The sequence below is a fragment of the Acomys minous genome, assembly GCF_964271855.1.
Source record: "Acomys minous genome assembly, chromosome: 19".
Classification (NCBI taxonomy): Eukaryota; Metazoa; Chordata; class Mammalia; order Rodentia; family Muridae; genus Acomys; species Acomys minous.
The window spans coordinates 61637050-61656707 of NC_140499.1; the positions used below are offsets into that span (position 1 = coordinate 61637050).

The following is a 19658-nucleotide window of genomic DNA, read 5'->3' on the forward strand; positions in this document are numbered from 1 at the left end:
CGGTATTCGTATTTCATTGCCCGGCTAAGAGAGAAAGGTAGCCTCTGAGGGACGCTTCCGTACCCCCAAAGGGCCCCTCCCACTAGTTTCAAACGGAATCAAATCCCGCTCTCTAGGGCCGGGTTCGGCTTCTCACAGTCGGCCAGGCCGAACCGGGTCGGGCAAGTTCTCCTTCCCAGCCCCCTCTGCAGGGGGCCTCCCTCCCTTTCCAGCAGGTGGCTCCGCAGGACACCAGCTCAACCTGTTGGACCACAATGGGCGGCGCCAGGGGGCCCCTGGCCCTCACCCGGGCTGACCCGGGATCCCCGAGCAGGGGGAGGGGCGGAGTCGCTCCTTTCCCTCCCTCTTTTTCCTTCTCCCCCTAACGTGACTCAGCCTAGAGGCCGCTGCTCTGCCCCTCAGCCAGGGGCGGAAAGTGTGAGGCGCCTAGGAGGGCCCATGCCAAACCAAACAGCCCCCCACCCCAGACATTATCTCACTGGAGAATTAGGGGGGCAATAGGGACCAGTGGATAGCAGTAGGCATGGGGAGCGCTGGCTCAAGCAATCCGTTCCGGGTTTTCCGATGGTTTCTGCCCCCCCAGCCCTCCCTGGGTCAAGTCTGATCTTTGCTCCAGGTTTTCTTAGCGGCCCCGCAGGACTGTTTCCAGTCGGAAGGATTCCGTGCAAGATGTGTCTGAGCTGGGGTTTTTTCCTCCCTTCGGCTATCAGGGTCTCGCCGTGCCAGACAGCATTGCTAGATACCTAAGTAAAATGAGGCGAACCTGCTTTCACGAGAAGGGTTCGAAGACCTAGGAAAAGGATTTGGGGGAGGGTAACAAAGTGGCCCAAGACCCCAGAACGGCTAGGGTCTTGTCGCTAGCTCTTGAGGACCCAGAAGCGAACAGCTCTGCAGTTTTCCTCCCCTGACGCTGGTTGCGTCTGGCTGGATACAACCCGGATCTTTCTGCGGCTGAGTTGTCACTCTCCAGCAGTCCTGGAAATCTACTGTTAGTTCTTCAGTGGCTCTTTTTCATATTTTTTTTCTTGTGGTACAAATAGTTCCTTTTTCATGTTGGGGGGGTGTCACCGTCTTGAAATTCCTGCTTAACAGACCACCACCCAAACATACACTTTGGGTCCTAACTGCGGAGACCAGAGACAGAGACCAAGAAGCGCTGGGGGGACCCCCACCCCATTATGGGGAGCCTCGTGTCCTTCACCCCATTCCATATAAGCCTGAGCTGGTACTGGGAGCTGGAATGTAAGTGCGGGGCATGGAGGGGCCTCCTGGTGAGTGTCCCCCATCCTCACTTTCAGACTTAAGTTTTCAAGATTCTAGACTTTTTGTTTCATTTATTTATTTATTAGGTTTTTCAAGACAGGATTACTCTGCGTGGTCTTGGCTGTCCTGGACTCGCTTTGTAGACCAGGCTGGCCTCGAACTCTAGACTTTTAATGTATGAGGAAAGTTGGTGAATAAATACCCTGAGAGTGAGGTGTTTGCCCTTAGAAGGATAAAGGCCCTAGCAAGAAGGACTTTATACTTAAGGCTGGGGACAGCGACTCTGAGTGGCGGCCTGGTTTCGAGACTGGCTGGCTGGTCATAAGTACACTGAAGAGTGGCTGCTGTGCAGTTACAAGGCTTAGAGTCCAGGAGGAAGAGCGCGGCTGGCGGCTGGAGGCTCTCTTTGGCAGGGTCCTAAAGTGAGTCTGGGGGCCGGTTCCTTGGTTGGAGATGGGGGCTGAACTGAAAGCTGCGCCTCGGCCGCCAGGCGCCCACCTAGTCTCTGCTCCCCCGCCCCTTTCCCGTGGCTGCCCCCGCTTCCCTCGAAAAACCCGCCGCCCAGGAAACCGCTGGGGGCGCTCAGACCGCAGCCCCCTCCCTCCTGCCGCCCCCCAGAACCTCCACCGCGACCGCCCAACCCACCTGAAGAGGCCGTGGCTGCCAAGGGTACTCCCTCCCTCCGACTCCCCCCACACCTGCGGGTAGCACTATTTATAACTGCGCGCCTATTCTGGGCCTCTCGGCTGGAGCCCGCAGCAGCGCAGTGCTAATCGCCACTGGGATCTCTGCGCCCCCCACGGCCGGGGAGGGTAAATTTAGCTTCAGGAAGCTCCGGGGAACATTTTCCAAAACTCCACGTCCCAGACAGGGCAAAAGAGAGCCCCTCTGCGCTCAGCCTGCTTCCTTACTCGTCACTAGGTGGCGCAAGGCTCCTAAACCCCAGCCAGCTAGGAAGCCACACTCCATAGGTAAGGAGCTGAGGGTGGCTACTGATGAGAATGGATACATTTTAGGAGGCTGGAAAAAAGACTCAGGAGTCTGAAAGCCACTGAGAAAAGGGACCAGAGGCTTCTGCGTATGGATGGGTAAATAACTCATGTGTAAACGAAATGCAAATGAGAGTGTGGCTCTTTGTGCTGAGGGGGTGTCTGTGCCTTGGTGTCGCCAGTGGTTGCCAACCTCTCCTCTGTATCTGCTGTGAAAATGTGAGACTGTCCCCATTGGCCCTGAAACCTGTTTTATTGTGATTTGTTTCTTACCCTTTTGTGCTCCGCCCCACCCAGGGTTCTATATGGAATGTAATCCTATAGAACTTTTGGATAAAAGGCTTTCCCCTTGCTGTAATGCTTGAAGGTCACTTATAGCTTGTTGGTCTGGGCTGTTACTTTTTTGTTTGTTTGTTTTTCTAGACAGGGTTTCTCTGTGTAGCTTTGGCTGTCCTGGACTTGTTTTGTAGACCAGGCTGGCCTCGAACTCACATAGATCCGCCTGCCTCTGCCTTCCAAGTACTGGGATTAAAGGCGTGCGCCACCACGCCCGGCCTCTGAGTGCTAGGATTAAAGGTGTGCTTGGTTGTTCCCTGGCTTGGTTCTCCTTTTCTATCATGTGCATCCTGTGGGTTGAAGTTATCAGGCTTGACAACAGCACCTTTATCCACTGAGCTATCTTGCCAGCCCTGAAGTGTACTTTAATTAAACAAACAAAGATACTTAGCCGGGTGTGGTGGTCCATGCCTGTAATCTCAGTATTCAGGGAGGCAGAGACGGGTGGATCACAATGAGTTCAAGGCCATCCTAGGTCTACAAAACAAGTCTAGGACAGCCAAAGCTACACAGAGAAACCCTGTTTTGAAAAACAAAACAAAAACTACTGAAGACAGGCATGGAAGAGGAGGAGGCAGAAACAGTCTCTGTGAGTTTGAGGCCACCTTCATCTACATAGTGAGTTAGACAGAGATACATATTGACATTTTTAAAAAGATTTATTTATTTACAATTATATAGTGTTCTGCCTACATATATGCCTGCAGGCCAGAAGAGGGACTCAAATCTCATTATAGATGGTTGTGAGCGACCATGTGGTTGCTGGGAATTGAACTCAAGATGTCTTGAAGAAGCCAGTGCTCTTAACCTCTGAGCCATCTCTTCAGCCCTGAAACTGTTTTATTTTACTTTGTTTTGTTTGAGACAGGCTCACTCTTTAGCCCAGGCTTGTTTTGAACTTACTATGTAGCCCCAAACTGGAGGTGATCTTCTTGTCTTTACCTCCCAGATACTGGTTATAAATACCCAGTTTGACAAAGAGGCCTATAATCTGCAGAGGCAGGCAGATATTTTTGAGTTCATGAGTCCAGGACACAACCAGGGCTACACAGAGAAACCCTGTCTCGAGGTGAGGGGTTGGAGGTGGGGGAAGTCCTATACAAAGCTCACAGAATATGGAAGGTGCAGAGAGTATGTCAACTAACCACAAGTAAACATGGTGAGTCCAAAATCCAGTCATGAGGCAAAGGCAGGGGATACGTGTTACATTCAAGGTTACTCTGGCCTACATAGTAAGACCATGTCTTAAAAAGAACCAAACCAAACACAAACCACAGAGATGCCCACATCTCAGGTCTGACCTAAGCCACTAATATGTGGCCTACATTCTTTTTTGTTTCTTGAGACAGGGTTTCTCTGGGTTAATAACCCTGGTTGTCCTGGAACTCAAATCTGTGGACCAGGCTGGCCTCGAACTCATGGAGGTGCGCCTGCCTCTGCCTCCTGAGTGCTGGGATTACAGGCGTGCGCCACCACAGCCTGGCTGGCCTACATTCTTCTACTCATTACTTCCTAACGGGTGTTACATTTTGTCCCTGTTCTCTAAAGTCTTCTCAGATCGGCTCGTGTTCAACACCTTGCTCTGCTTCCTCATCCTATGCAGTAGAAAGGCTCCAAGTTACAGGGCTTGGAGAGATGGCTTAGGGGTCAAGAACGCAAATGGCCCTTGAAGACAATCTGAGTTTGAGTCCCAGCACTTCCAGGAGGACCAGTGCTTCTGGCTACTTTGTCATATATGTGCTCCCACAGATACAACATACATAATTAAAAATAAAAACAAAGGAACAAAGGCTGCGTTCTAGCTTATCCTTCATGGCTTGGCTCATATTCACCTCCAGCCTTGTTCCTCCACCACATAATAATATCTTATTTTATTTTATTTTATTAATTTATTCATGTTACATCTCAATGGTTATCCCCTCCCTTGTATCCTCCCATTCTTCCCTCCCTCCCATTTCCCCCTTACTCCCCTCCCCTATGACTGTGACTGAGGGGGACTTCCTCCCCCTGTATATGCTCATAGGGTATCAAGTCTCTTCTTTTTTTTTTTTTAATTAATTTATTCTTGTTACATCTCAATGGTTATCCCATCCCTTGTATCCTCCCATTCTTCCCTCCCTCCCATTTTCCCCTTATTCCCCTCCCCTATGACTGTTCCTGAGGGGGATTACCTCCCCCTGTATATGCTCATAGGGTATCAAGTCTCTTCTTCTTTTTTTTTAAAATTAGTTTATTCTTGTTACATCTCAATGGTTATCCCATCCCTTGTATCCTCCCATTCTTCCCTCCCTCCCATTTTCCCCTTATTCCCCTCCCCTATGACTGTTCCTGAGGGGGATTACCTCCCCCTGTATATGCTCATAGGGTATCAAGTCTCTTCTTGGTAACCTGCTGTCCTTCCTCTGAGTGCCACTAGGTCTCCCCCTCCAGGAGACATGGTCAAATGTGAGGCACCAGAGTACATGAGAAAGTCATATCCCACTCTCCACTCTACTGTGGAGAATGTTCTGACCTTTTTTTTTTTTTTGAGACAGGATTTCTCTGTGTAGCCTTGGCTGTCCTAGACTCGCTTTGTAGACCAGGCTGGCCTCGAACTCACAGTGATCTGCCTGCCTCTGCCTCCCCAGTGCTGGGATTAAAGGCGTGGGCCACCACGCCCAGCTCACATAATAATATCTTATACTTAACTCTACATTTGATGAAGTCTCCCACCCACTGCAATGCAAACTGCACAGGTAGAGGACACTCTGTCCTGTTTATCCTAAGCACCCAGACTGTTACACAGTAAACAGTTACATTTGATGAATGAAGATGTATTTTTTTGTTTTTTTGTTTTTCGAGACAGAGTTTCTCTGTGTAGCCTTGGCCATCCTGGACTCACTTTGTAGACCAGGCTGGCCTCGAACTCACAGCGATCCGCCTGCCTCTGCCTCCCGAGTGCTGGGATTAAAGGCGTGCGCCACCACGCCCGGCTAAGATGTAGTCTTTGTATACATTATTTCCTGGTTACCTCCAGGGACCTAGGGGCTTGGAGAAGACACTTAGAAAGCTGATGCTATTAGAATTTTCTTGCTGCCCACTGGGCTGTGGTGTTCCACACTCAGGAGGCAGAGGCAGGTGGATCTCTGAGTTCAAGGCCAGCCTGGTCTACAAAGGGAGCCTAGAACAGGCAAGGGTACACAGAGAAACCCTATCTTGAAAAACAAGCAAACAAACAAAACAGAACAAGAATTTTATTGCTGTTTTTTGTTTGTTGAGAGTCAGGGTCTTGTCTCCAGCTCAGGCTGGCCTAGAGCCCAAGGCAATCCTGTCCCCTCAGCCTTCCAAATGCTTGGACTCAAGGCATGCGCCACTACCCTAGCATTTTTAGAATTCTTTTTTTTTTTAAAATATTTATTTATTATGTTTACAATGTTGCATTTGCATGTACACCTGCACACCAGCAGAGGACACCAGACCTCATTCTAGATGGTTTTGAGTCACCATGTGGTTGCTGGGAATTGAACTCAGGACCTGTGGAAGAGCAGCCAGTGCTCTTAACTGCTGAGCCATCTCTCCAGCCCTAGAATTCTTTACTCTAGGCATATATTATCATATGACTGTCCCAGAAACACTCAAACACCTGGCTGGGGTTTGCAGAGCCTCAGCCCAGCAGCCCACCACTCTATCCTAAATCCTAGCTTTGTTTTCATGTTGTTGTACTGGTGGTGTCACTCGTCTTAGCTTCCAGAGTGCCCTGCAAACAAAAAAGTATTTGGTTGGGCAGGGTGGTGGCGGCACACTCCTTTAATCCCAGCACTCAGGAGGCAGAGGCAGATGGATCTATCTCTATGAGTTCGAGGCCAGCCTGGTCTACAGAGTGGGTCCAGGACAGGCAAGAAACCCTGTCTTGGGGGGGAAAAAAAGGTTTTGTTCATTTCTTTTTAGATAAGGTCTCACTGTGTAGCCCTGGATGGCCTAGAACATGCAGTATAGATCAGGCTGGTCTAAAAATCTTTCAGCCTCTACCTCCCAAGGGCTGGAATGAAAGGTGGTTGTCTGCCACAAGTAGTAACATATGTCTGTGTGACAACAAAAATCAGGCTGTGGTACGAGGAATTTAGTAGGTGCAAAGCCCTGGGTACAGTCCCCAACATGAAAACTCAGCCACCTAGACAACCAATGATAAAACCAAACAGAGAAAAAAAGGAGTTAACTAAGAAAAAGGCCAAGGAAGATTTGGCTCCAGGGAGAAAGGCAGAGGGACTATATACTTCCTCCAGGTCAGTGTTGCAAGGAAGAAAGAGGTGGGTAATGGTGAGGCCAGAGTGCGGGCACAGTAAGCAGGAACAGTTGACATTCATCATGTGCTTGGACCGGTGACGGCTCAAGAAAAGCATGTTGGTGGCTGCCAAGGGGAAGTGAGGAGTCACTCCACCCGCTCAGCCAGTGTCCTGACACAGGTGTGCTGTGATAGGCCTGAAAGGCTGGTGTGACCACACAGGTGTTTTCTCTTCTAGCTGTGTGAACTGGGACTCCTTCCACAGCTGGGGACTAGCTGGCTCCGCTCCCCTGTTCCTTAGGGACACGGAGCTGCCTAAGTCACATCTCCTTCTGGAAATGGGCTGAGTCTTTGGGTTTGGGCCCCCATCCTCACACCCCGGGAGTCACAGAATAGGGCTCTACCCTGTCTGGTCTTTCTGTTTTGCCCCCAGCATCAGAGAGTCAAGCAAACCTGGTTTTCAGTCACATTTCTCCAGAGATCCACCCTTCTTCCCCGCTTTCCCAGCTGTAAGCCCTGGGACACGTCCCTCATTCCCCCTTAGGCGCTCAGAATTTTTGGCCGAGGCCTATTTATTTTATGTAGACTTGAGAGGTTACCAGATTATCTTAGGGTGAGGTCCATTCCTGGGTCTTGAAGTCCATGGTAAGATTAATCACCTAGGGTGGTGGGCTTGCTGGGCCAATTTTGGAAGAAGTGCCAGATCCTGCTGTGCTCTCATCGGAGTCGTAGCCAGCAAGCCAAGCTCATGGCTACCAGAAGTACACCAGAGACAGGGGGCGGGCAGGGGATGGATGGCCCTCAGGATGAGGCAGGTCAGGCTGATGGACAACTCAGGGCAGGGCTCAGGTTTCAGTCTTCCCTTGTTTGTGCCTCATCCTGGGTGAAGGGCAGCGGGCTCCGGAAGTCTTAGGGCTATAGGAAAGATGGGTGAGCTGGGCTGCAGGTTCCACCACAGAAGCTGAGGCTGCTCCTGCTCGCCCTCCCCTCCCTTCCCCACCTGAGTGCTGCAGGGCTTGGTGTCAGCAGTGACAGGAGGTGCTCCCTGCTATTAGTCCAGCAGTTCCTTGATACACCAGCAACAGAGGAGGATGTAGGCGACTTCCTTCAGGGTTCGAAGTATGCCCTCCCACCCTGTGCCCATCTTAATGACGGGCACCTGGAGCCCTGTGCCTCGAAGGGCATCTCTAAGAGAGAAGGGCAGGGCCTGGGTTAGGGGCTGCATCGGAGGCTTCATGTGGATGGCCAGCTCAGCGGAAGGGTGTGGATGCTGCTGTTGGGGCCTTTTATCCACTGTCCCCACCCCCTCAGGCCTCATGACTAAAAACAAAGGCTCTAGGGTCTAGCAAAAGAAGGTTCTGGGCCCTGAAACAGGCTGAGTCAGCGCTATAGTCAGGGATGGTGATGGTTAGAAAGGCGGGCTTGGCCCCTCCATCTTTCATCTTTCACAGCCAGGAGAGCTCAACTTCTCTTCCAAGTCGGCTTGCCTACTCCCCTTTGCTGGGCTCTGGTTCAGGCTGACACTGAGTGTCATACGTAGCAGCTCCCTTCTAGTATGTTCTTTTTGGTTTTTTTCTTTTTTCTTTTTTCCTCCAGAGACAGGGTTTCTCTGTCCTGGACTCACATTGTAGACTAGGTTGGCCTCTCACTCACAGGGATCCACCCGCCTCTGCCTCCTGAGTGCTGGGATTAAGGGCGTGGGCCACCACCACCAGGCTCCTTCTAGTATGTTCTACATTGCTCCTGGGCCCGAGTGAGTACTGCCAGTTCAGAGTTGGCAGCTTTGGTCCACTTCTGCCCCCCTCGACCTTGGAGCAGGAAGGCACAGCCAGAGCAACAGGCACCGACAGTGGAGTGTGAGGTACAGTTTACTGATGACATGACAGGTTATACCCCAGGCCAGCCCCCTTCCCTCCATCTTGTCCCCAGCTTGTGTGAGGTCATGAGCGGGAGTTCCTTTCCTCATCTTCATTCTCCAGCAGGTATGCCGGACGGTATATGGGGCGTCCTCCTGGGCTCAGGGACTTCAGGGCTGGATTCTGCACTGTGTTCTCCCGACTCCCCAGCGATGTGTACCTGGAGTGTCGAAAGCGAGCACGTGGATAACCGCTGGCCTCCCCCATCCAGTGTCCTCCCACCCCTGCTCCCCCAACAACCTTACCCTCGGTCATACAGGATACAGTATGGGACAAACAGCTGACGCAGAAAATCCCAGATGTTTCTGTAGGTCCAGTCCTGGGAAATGACAGTCAGTCACTGGAAGTGTCCTCGTCCGCACCTGCCACTGCCACCCCAGGGATGGGCCCATCACTGGTATTTCTACTCCCCTGACCTTGAAGAAGGCTTGCTACCTAGATCTGTGTCCCTTGCTCTGTGTGGGCTGGAGAAAGTCCTTAGCCTCTGCCAATTTTCATTCTTCAGCTTCCTGCCCTTGTGGCACAAGCTCCAGAAGGGTGGCAAAGACAGGTGTGTTTAAAGTCTAGAACTTTCTGCCATGGTGGAAGTGTCTAGCCCCATACTGTCCCTGCCTCCTATCGTGGGCACCTGAAAATGTGGCTAGGATAGGTGAATTTTCCGGGATGGAGAAATGTCTCAGGGGTTAAGAGCACTGACTGTGTTCTAAGGACCCGGGTTCAATTCCCAGCACCCACATGGTGACAACCATCTGCACTTTCAGTTCCAGGGTATTGACTCCCTCTTCTGGCCTCCTCGAGCACCCCGGGGTGCATAGTAGCCAGACATACAGACATTCCTCACATGTCTTAGGCTGGTCTTGGCACTCACTATATAGCTGGGAATGACTCTGAACTTCTGTCCCTCCCGCCACTCCCATGTCCCCAGTGATTTGTACCTAGAGTGGTGAAATAGAAGGCAAGAGGATGGGTGGGCGTGGTGGTGGAGACTGTGCATCCAGGGAACTCCACCAACCGAGCTACATCCCAGTGTTATGTGGTACCAGGGACTGAACCTATAGTCTTGTACAAGCTAGGCAAGGAGCCTACCAACTGAGCCCAGTCTCCAGCCCTAAGAACTGGCCTTTAAATTTTACGTAGTTAAAAAAGTGACATTATGAGTCACATGCCATAAATTTCACCTTCTGAAAGTAAGGAATTCAGGGCTTTTGTTTTCTTGAGGCAGGGTTTCATGCAGGCTGCCTAGAAGTCACCGTGTAGTTCGTGCTAGGCTTGAACTCACAATCTTCTTTCTTTTGTCTCTCAGAGGCTTTAATCGTTTGTATTCTTTGTCTCTCTATTTTTGAAATAGGGGTCTCATATGCCCAGACTGGCCTCAAACTTCCTATGTAGCCAAGGCCTGCCTTGAAGCTTAAAACACTTGTATTTATTTATTTAATCTTTGTGAGGGCCGGGCAGGGAATGTGAAGTCAAAGGGCAGACTGTGGGAGTCAGCTCTCTTCTGCTTCCATATGGGCCTGGAGATCAAAGAGAGGTCATCAGCCTTGCCAGCCCTGGCCTTAAACTTCTAATTCTCCCGAAGGCCCAAATTACAGGCATGAGCTACCATGATTTCCAGGTGTGGCAGGCAAGCGCTGTACCAGACGAGCTACATCCTCAAGCCCCATCATCTGTGTTTCATTTCAATTACAGTTTAAGTAGGAACAAATGACTGTCATAGCGGAGAGCGCAGGCCCAGGACACTGTTTTTGTCCACACTGAAAAAACACAACGCCTGCCACTGAGCTATTGGTCAAAAGGACGAATGAACCAATAGCACTGCCTGCCTTGGGAGATGGGGCCCCTCGGCTCAAGCCTCAGGCTCTAGTGTCCTCACAGAGGGCATGGGGGAAGGTACGGGGACTCGGGGCTAGCCAAATCAGTCTCATTACCAGCAGCGGGTTGACTCGCATGAAGGAAGGCCAGCCAGGGTCGGTGGGACTGAAGTGGCTGAGGCTACAAGAGTAGGGGTCAGTGCGTCGAGTGCCCATCAGCACGGCCTCCAGCTGGGGGTGTTTTTCCTGAAGCTCACCCAGGGCCTGCTGCATGTTACCCTCAGCTTCCAACACCTGCAGGTGATACCTAAAGGGGACAAGGACAGAGATGAGGGACGGAGTTGATTCTCCCAAGGCCCTCATGGGAGTCCAAACCTCCACGTCCCTACCTCTTAATGGTGTCCTGTAGAAACTGTTCCAACTCAGGGAAGGGCGAGATGCTACGAATATACAGGATCTGCAGAGGTTTTGCAACGTCAGGAAATTTCCTGGGGGAGAGTAAAGATTCACTGGCTTGCCCGTGTGGACAAGAAAGCTATTCTCTCTTTTTTATTTATTTATTTTTATTTTTTGTTTTTTTGAGACAAGGTCTCTCTGTGTTAGCCTTGGCTGTCCTGGACTCACTTTGTAGACCAGGCTGGCCTTGAACTCACAGCGATCCGCCTGCCTCTGCCTCCCGAGTGCTGGGATTACAGGCGTGCACCACCACGCCTGGCTAAGAAAGCTGTTCTCCAGAGAGCTCAGCACTCTGGCACCTAGGGTCAGCACCTGCCCGTTCTCCCTTTTCCTCATTTTCCCCATCCAGCAAACCAGAGCCACTTCCTCGGAGAAGCTCACTCTGATCTCTTAAGCTTTTGGTTTGAGCCAGGGTCTTGCTGTGTAGCGCAGGCTGCCCTGTATTTCATGAAGTAGCAGCTAGTTTCAAACCTGCCACCCTGCTCTGGCATCCCGAGGGCTGGGGCTACTGAGGCGTGTGCTACTGAGGTGTGTGCTAGTTTGCTTGGTTCACTCTCATCTCAAACCTAAGCATTATTTCTGTTGTTATAAAATTAAAAACATACCCTATCCCCAGAAGAAAAAACACTGCCTCCGTTGGGGTTAAAGGCGTGTGCCACCCCAGCCAACTGAGAATTTTTTTTAAAAAAGATAAGGCTTTTATAAAAAAAAGTCACGCTGGGCAGTGGTGGAGCACTCCCTTAATCCCAGCACTCAGGGAGGCAGAGGCAGGTGGATCTCTGTGAATTTGAGGCTGGCCTAGTATAGAGAGCAAGTCCAGGATAGCCAAGGTGACACAGAGAAACCATGTCTCAAAAAAAAAAACCAAACAAACAAAAAACCCAAAGCCCAAAAAAAGACCCCAAAACATTCCCTAGGCTAGCCTCCTGCTCCTGAGCTTGGAGGAAGCACCCTCACCACCTCTGACTGCTGGCACTGCCACCAGGCCAGGTTATTTTATTTCCGGTAACTACCTCCCCTCCCCACCTGAACTATGACCTCCCTGTGGCTGGTTACACACCTAAACCTAGAGTCACACATGTCAGACGCTCTATAAATGTGGGGGTCACAGCACCGGCTCACCTTGCTCCCTTCCTTCCTCCCAAGCTCCACCCGTGCATCCTTCCTCCCTGCTTTCAGGGACTGGGAGCTGGGTTGGTTTTGAGCAGGTATTTCCTGAGTCTCAGCTCCCAGGGGGTAGGCTTACCTCTGCACTGCTGCGTGGAAGAGGTGGAGGAGGGCGGTGCAGTCCTTGCCCCCATTGAAGCCCACGCAGAGCTGGGAGAGGTGGTACTGAGCCAGGGCGGTCTCAATGGTTTGTAGGGCACTTGCCACCTTTTTCCCCAGACAAGACCCTGCCGTGCAGGCAGGGAAGAGAATGTCAAGTAGGTATATGTGGCTGGCTGAGAAGTCGTGTTACCCTTGCTTAAAAAACTTCCACTATCTTCCCAGTGTTCCGGGGACCCAGACTTTTGCATGCTGTCTCACATGGCTTCTCTGTCCCCAGAACAGAGCTCCTGTCTGTCCCTGGTGTGGAGTCCACTCCAGCATCTGCGTCTCAGCAGTAATCAGCTGTTTACCGGCTAACCCCTTTGCTTGAGCCCTGCGTTACTCCCACAGGCTGAGCACACCGGCTTCTGACAAGCTATACCAACCCCAACACCCAGCACAGCGCTGGCGAAAGCAGCTAATCAATAGTTACTAGAAGAACAGATGAGCCAATAGCAGCTCTCTTGTACTGTTTCCTGGGTCTACCTATGGGCATCCCCCTGCAAACATCACTAGACTTAAAGAAGAACCCAGACTCTGGGCCACACTGCCTTCCCCAAGGAGAGACCTACCTGACTGAGCGAGTTCGTATACAGCCTCACCGGCCTTCTCCACAGCATCGGGCAGGTAGGGGACCAGCGACCCCTGGGGTAGGCGTGCAGTCAGATAGGCCAGACACTCTTCCAGGGGCTCTTTTTCCTCAGAGTCTAGAATCAGCTTCACCTGGTAATAGTTGCTACCCCAGTCAGGGTAGGAACCCAGGCTAAGCCTCCGCCCAAAGTGGGCTTGGGCCTCAGTTAGGATGGGGGCGATGGTGCCCTCCGTGGCAGCCACGTACAACTCCTTCAGGTGGAATTGCACAGCTGGGTTTTGGAACAGCCCTTTCAGCCCCTCCAGCGCTCGCCGCAGCAGCTCCGGAATTCCTGGGAAGAGGTAGACATTTCGGACAGAGACCAGCGGGAATCTGAAGGGATGGCCAGTTCGAGGATCTGTGCCGTAATGCAGCCGGGCAGAGGAGGGCACCAGCGACAGCTTCTCCCAACCCTCCCCTCCTAGGGTCTTGATGGCTGCTTGCAGTTCAGGGTGTGGTTTGAGCTCCTCCCCAAAGGCCTGTGCCACGGCCTCAAAGGTCATGTCATCGTGTGTGGGGCCGATGCCCCCCGCAGTGAGGACGTGCGTGAAGCGGCTGGAGAATGAGGTGACCTCAGCGGCAATGGTGGCCACCTCATCGGGTACAACAGAGACTCGGCAAACCTGGACCCCCAGAGAGCGCAGTGTCCGGCAAAGAAAGTAAGTGTTGGTGTCTTGAGTGTGTCCCTAGGGATTGGAGGAAGGATGAGACTGTCAGTGCTGGCAGGGGGTGGGAATGAAGGGCAGATGGGGGGCGGGGTGGGCAGCTACATCTGTCTAGTGATGGGGTGCTATTTTGGGGGTGGGGGCAGGGAGGGTTCCTCCTTAAGCTGCCAAGGAGCCTGGAACGGGAGCAAGAATGAGAAACCCCATTTGAATAGAGAGAAGAAGGGATTTCCCTTGGGGCTACTTTGCTATCCACCCACCCATCCACCCATCCACCCATCCACCCATCCACCCACCCATCCATCCATCCACCCATCCATCCATCCACCCATCCACCCACCCATCCATCCATCCACCCATCCATCCATCCACCCATCCACCCATCCATCCACCCATCCATCCACCCATCCACCCACCCATCCATCCATCCACCCATCCATCCATCCACCCATCCACCCACCCATCCATCCATCCACCCACCCATCCATCCACCCATCCATCCACCCATCCATCCACCCATCCATCCACCCACCCATCCATCCATCCATCCATCCATCCACCCACCCATCCATCCACCCATCCATCCACCCATCCATCCACCCATCCACCCATCCACCCACCCATCCATCCATCCATCCATCCATCCACCCATCCATCCACCCATCCACCCATCCATCCATCCATCCATCCATCCACCCATCCATCCACCCATCCATCCACCCATCCATCCACCCATCCATCCATCCACCCATCCACCCACCCATCCATCCACCCACCCACCCATCCATCCACCCACCCATCCATCCATCCACCCACCCATCCATCCATCCATCCACCCATCCATCCACCCATCCATCCACCCATCCATCCACCCATCCACCCATCCACCCATCCATCCATCCATCCATCTATGCACCCATCCACCCATCCATCCATCCATCCACCCACCCATCCCTCCTGACCTCACTTGCATTTATAGATTCTGCAGTTTGAGCTCGGCCTCACATATATTTATAGGCTCAATCGTTAATTCTGTATGGGTCTTTCAACCTAGTCACCAGCCCCAACAGTTTCAGCTTAGTCCCTGGCTTCAAGTCAGTGCTTCACAGCTTCGCCATGGACCTGGCTATTTTGCACAGTGACAAGCCAAGACACTGCCATGGTCAGTTAGGCCTTTTCTCGAGACAGGGTTTCTCTGTGTAGCCTTGGCTGTCCCGGACTCACTTTGTAGACCAGGCCAGCCTTGAACTCACGGGGATCCGCCTGCCTCTGCCTCCCGAGTGCTGGGATTAAAGGCTAAAGGCGTGTGCCACCACGCCCGGCCAGTTAGGCCTTCTTGTCAACTGCACTTCTGAAATATCTTACCATCTTCTCTCTTCCCTGTTTTTACTTCCTTAGGCAGGTACCTAGCACCTTTCTGTCTGAACAATGCAGACAGCCTCCAGCCACCCCAGTCTGTTCCCGGTCTTCTAAGTAACCTTTTAATGGGTCACTGTGAACACTGAACCACTTCTGTGCTCAAAAACACATGTCCTTTCCAATCGAATACAGAATAAAGTTCAAATTGTTTTGTAATCATTAAAGCTGGCTATGTTCCATGCCCTGTCTTCTTTTGGGGGTGGGGGGTATATGTGTCAAGACAAGGTGTGTAGCCTTGGCTGTCCTTGACTCGCTTTGTAGACCAGGCTGGCCTCAAACCCAGAGATCCACCTGCCCTATCTCCTGAGGGCTGGAATTAAAGGGGTGCGCCACCATGCCTGGCTTCTAACACAAACTCTTTGTTTTTTGTTTTGTTTTGTTCTTTTGGTTTTTCGAGACAGGGTTTCTCTGTGTAGCCTTGGCTGTCCTGGACTTGCTTTATAGACCAGGCTGGCCTCAAACTCAGAGATCCACCTGCCTCTGCCTCTCAAGTGCTGGATTAAAGACGTGCGCCACCATGCCTAGCCTAACACAAACTTTTAACTACTCATCCCTCTATAAAGAAGTAGCAGTTAAAGCTGAGAAAGAAGGTATGGTAGCCCAGGTGATGGTGTTGGACTCAGTCTCAAAATAAGATATAGAGAGCCGGGAGTGGTGGGGCACGCCTTTAATCCCAGCACTTGGGATGCAGAGGCAGGCAGATCATTGTGAGTTCAAGGCCAGCCTTGTCTACAAAGGGAGTCCAGGACAGCCAAGGCTACACAGAGAAACCCTGTCTCAAAAAACCAAAAAAAAATAAAAATAAGATAAAGAAGAAAGTTTGTGTTATGAAGTTGAGATGGTCAACTTCTAAGTTTCTAAGCCAGCATGCCTACCCAGTCAGGCCCTACCTCAGAAAAAGGTTGTGCTCTGTAGTAAAGAAGAATTGGGCTAGAATTCCATCTCTATTACTTTCTTCCTTTAATTTATTTGGAGACAGAGTTTCTTCCTGCAGTCCTGAAATTGGTTATATAGACCAGGCTGGCCTCAAACTCACAAGAGACCCGCCTCCCAAATGTTGGGACTAAAGGCGTGTGCCACTGTGGAATTGTTGAAGTTTGTAAGGCCTCATATGAGATTATTAATAAATACATGCCAGCCCCGGTAAACACTAAAAAAAAGATCGGGGTAAATATCAGTTACAAACCTACGCCTGCCACATCCTTTCGTAGCAGCGCCGATCATTCAGAATTCTGACTAGTTTTCCTACCTTCCTTCTAGCTCACCTGTCCCGTCTGCTGAGGTGTTTCAATAACTACCAAATAGGCTGGATACCCATTAACGTACACGTGTGTTTCTCTCTACTTGCTGTGCCTCCTGTAATCGTTATGTGGCCTCTCTGCCCCCCAGCTTACTGATTGGCAAGCTGCAGGAAAGTTGCTACCCATCTTTCAACGGGAAAACTCAATAACAGTAGGGTCACTTTTCCTCTCTCCAAGACCATACTTTGGCAAGCAAAGCGATCCGCCCCCTCCCCATTCCCAAGCAAAGCAAACCCCCCCAGCCCCACCCCCTGCCCCTTCCACCGGAAGGAGAGCCCCCAGCAAGAGAAGCCTCTTCAGTTCCAGACACACCTTAAGGATCTCATCGCCAATAATGATGATGCCCGCCGTCACGTTGCGTCCCGGGGGAAGTTCAGAGGTCCGGGATGCCATGGTCCTGCCCTCTCTGCTCTTTTGCAGGGCTCTCCAGTGGCCGCTCAGAACCCCAGAGAGGGGCCGTAAGCACTGAGAGGCCGCCAGGTCTACAGGATACTGGAAGCCATGCAGTCCGGGGTCGAGGGAACCTGGAAGAGGCAGAGAGGGCAATGGAAAGGGCAGGAGTGCACCTTTTTCCTTCTTAGAAGAAGGCTCAATCTTCTAAAGTCACAACCTTCAAAAACGCCTCCTTTACTCGGGCCTCTCTAACGTAGTCTCAAGTCCCAGGCTCCTAAAAGCACCCCTATTCTTATTCCTTCAAAGTACCATGCTCTCCCAAGACCTACCACTTTGGATATTTCCGTCTTCCGAGCAGGTCTAAAATTTGCTGTCTTGGGTATCTGCACCTTTAAATTGTCTCTTCTCTTCAGGTCACCTGTCCCTTTAAATGTCTACCTTATTCTGGGCCTCGGAGTCTCTTTAAATGCATCCCTTTCCTTCCTCCGCCACCGACCCAAACTGCACCCTTTCCAGCCTGAAACCTGTCTTTCTCACCAGGCTTCAGATCACTGACCTCTTATCATCCCACCTGCCTATTTTGCCCCTATATAGGGCCCTTCGCTCTTTCCTTTCGCGTGTCCTAGAACAGCTTCCGTACTCAAAGTCCCGCCTTTCAGTACTTCATGTTGATTGGTTATTCTGGCTGTCGCTTAACTCTGACCAATGGTCTTACTGGTCTAGCCCACAGTCGCTCACGCGCTTCATCTAGGCGCTGAAGAAAATGCTAAGTTGTTATTGGCAACACCATGTGGTCATCACTTCCCGGAAGTAAAATAGGGGCCTGGCCTTAGTCCGTGGAGGGCGGGACTTAGAGTTTGGGGCGCAAAAGGTTATTGGGCCGTGCTTTAAGGACAGTCGGACCGCTGCTTCCTAGTAGTGGAAGAAAATGAAAGTCTGATTCTGTTTCATTGAAATATTAAAAAACACAACAGGGTTCCAGGATATAGCCTTGGAACTTGTTTATATAGACCAGCCTGGCCTCTAGCTGCCCGCGGAGTGCTGGGTTCCAGGCACAGGATACCACCGCTGGCTGCATCCGCATTCTTTCTTTCTTTTGTTTTTTCGAGACAGGGTTTCTCTGTGTAGCCTTGGCTGGCCCGGAACTCACTCTGTAGACCAGGCTGGCCTCCAACTCTGCCTGCCTGCCTCCAGAGTGCTGGGATAAAGGGCGTGGGCTACTACGCCCGGCTCTGTGTTCGAATGTGTGCCAACTACCTTCTTCACTGCCCAATTCTAGGCAAAGGGATCAAGAGCTGGTATTGGCATCGGAAGACTTTGCCTTTTTTTGGGTTTTGTTTTAAAAAGATTTATTCATTATTATGTATACAGTGCTGTCTGCATGTACACCTACAGGCCAGAAGAGGGCATAAAATCATATTAAAGATGGTTGTAAAAAAAAAAAAAAAGATGCTTGTGAGCCATCGTGGTTGCTGGGAATTAATTGAACTCAGGATTTCTTGAAGTAGTCAGTGCCCTTAACCTCCGAGCCATCTCTCCAGCCCTTTGTTGTTGTTGTTTACTGAGACAGGGTTTCTCTGTGTAGCCCTGGCTGTCCTGGAACTCTCTTTGCAGGCCAAGCTGGCCTCAAACTCAAGAGATCTGCCTGCCTCTGTCTGGTATTAAAGGCGTGTGCCGCCATCACGCCCGGCTTGTTTTTGTTTTTTCAAGACAGAGCAAAGATCCTCGGCCTCCCAAATCCTGGGATTAAAGGTGTGAGCCACCACCACCCTGCTTTGCCTCCTTTTTTTTTTTTTTTTTTTTGGTTTTTCGAGACAAGGTTTCTCTGTGCAGCCTTGGCTGTCCTAGACTCCCTTTGTAGACCAGGCTGGCCTCGAACTCACAGTGATCCACCTGCCTCTGCCTCCCAAGTGTTGGGATTAAAGGCATGCGCCACCACGCCCGGCTCCCTGCTTTGCCTTTTAAACTAAATGTTCAAGAGATCTTCCTGCACCAAGCTGGGTATTTATTTATTTTGTAGCAAAAAGAAAATGAAAACGATGTTTTTGTAGCATTAACAATGGGGAGTGAGCTACTGAGTGTGGAACCATCCTTTGTTCCTAGTATAAACGGAAAAGCTTAAACCTACATTAAAAATTAACAACCCAGGGGCTGGAGAGATGGCTCAGTGGTTAAGAGCACTGTAATTCCCAGCACCCACATGGCAGCTCACAACTACTGTCTGTAACTCCAGTTCCAGGGGATCCAGCACCCTTACACCAACATAAATGCAGGCAAAACATCAATGCAAATAAACATTTTTTAAAAAATCATTAACAAAAATTAACAACCGTGCCAGGCGTGGTGGTGCACGGCTCAGAGCTTAACAACACTGATTGTTCTTCCAAAGGTCCTGAGTTCAATTCCCAGCAGCCACATGGTCGCTCACTACCATATATAACGAGATCTGGTGCGTTTGAACACTGTATACATGATAAATAATAAATCCTTAAAAAAAAAAAAAAAAGCAGGGCGTTGTAGCACATGCCTTTAATCCCAGCACTCGGGAGGCAGAGGCAGGCAGATCTCCATGAGTTCAAGGCCAGCCTGGTCTACAGAGTGAGTTTCAGGACAGCCAGGGCTACACAGAGAAACCTTGTCTGGGGAAAAAAAAATTTTTTTTGACTTCTTCCTAAACAATTGTTCCAAGTTTTTGGTTGTTCTTTCTTTTCTTTCTTTCTTTTTTTTTTCTGGACAGAGTTACTCAGAGTCCTGGCAGTCCTGAACTCATTTTATAGACCAGGTTGCCCTTGAACTCAAAGAGATCCTCCTGCCTCTCCCTCCCCAGTGCTGGGATTAAAAGCATGCACCACCATTCATGGCTTGTTCTAGACCTTTGTTTGTTTTTCTAGACAGGGTTTCTCTGCATA

The 19658-nt window shown here is 50.9% G+C and overlaps 2 protein-coding genes and 2 long non-coding RNA genes across 6 annotated transcripts; 2 read left to right on the plus strand and 2 right to left on the minus strand.

The window, feature by feature from the left end:
* Nucleotides 1-2242: 2242 nt before the first annotated feature.
* LOC311590496 lies at nucleotides 2243-4377 on the plus strand. Its single transcript, XR_014776895.1, has 2 exons — nucleotides 2243-2351; nucleotides 4137-4377. It is a non-coding gene; the product is annotated as an uncharacterized lncRNA (long non-coding RNA).
* Nucleotides 4378-7517: 3140 nt separating this feature from the next.
* On the minus strand, nucleotides 7518-8572 carry LENEP (lens epithelial protein). Its single transcript, XM_084769546.1, has 2 exons — nucleotides 7850-8572; nucleotides 7518-7764 (listed from the first exon to the last, which is right to left on the minus strand). Exon 1 carries the CDS (start codon nucleotides 8165-8167, stop codon nucleotides 7901-7903), a length of 267 nt encoding a protein of 88 aa, XP_084625672.1. The 5' UTR covers nucleotides 8168-8572; the 3' UTR covers nucleotides 7518-7764; nucleotides 7850-7900.
* Nucleotides 8573-8703: 131 nt separating this feature from the next.
* FLAD1 (flavin adenine dinucleotide synthetase 1) lies at nucleotides 8704-17444 on the minus strand. Of its 3 annotated transcripts, none has more exons than XM_084769519.1 (8): nucleotides 17321-17444; nucleotides 16669-16880; nucleotides 12913-13657; nucleotides 12279-12426; nucleotides 10966-11064; nucleotides 10694-10883; nucleotides 9011-9084; nucleotides 8704-8925 (listed from the first exon to the last, which is right to left on the minus strand). In XM_084769519.1, the coding sequence occupies exons 2-8, from the start codon at nucleotides 16747-16749 to the stop codon at nucleotides 8790-8792; spliced, it is 1473 nt and encodes a 490-aa protein (XP_084625645.1). In that variant the 5' UTR covers nucleotides 16750-16880; nucleotides 17321-17444; the 3' UTR covers nucleotides 8704-8789. The 3 variants fall into 3 exon arrangements, with proteins under 3 accessions (XP_084625645.1, XP_084625643.1, XP_084625644.1); XM_084769517.1 differs by having other exon boundaries at nucleotides 17306-17415; XM_084769518.1 differs by having other exon boundaries at nucleotides 17079-17391.
* Nucleotides 12829-15219, plus strand: LOC311590493. Its single transcript, XR_014776892.1, has 3 exons — nucleotides 12829-12967; nucleotides 13397-13630; nucleotides 15035-15219. It is a non-coding gene; the product is annotated as an uncharacterized lncRNA (long non-coding RNA).
* Nucleotides 17445-19658: the final 2214 nt, after the last annotated feature.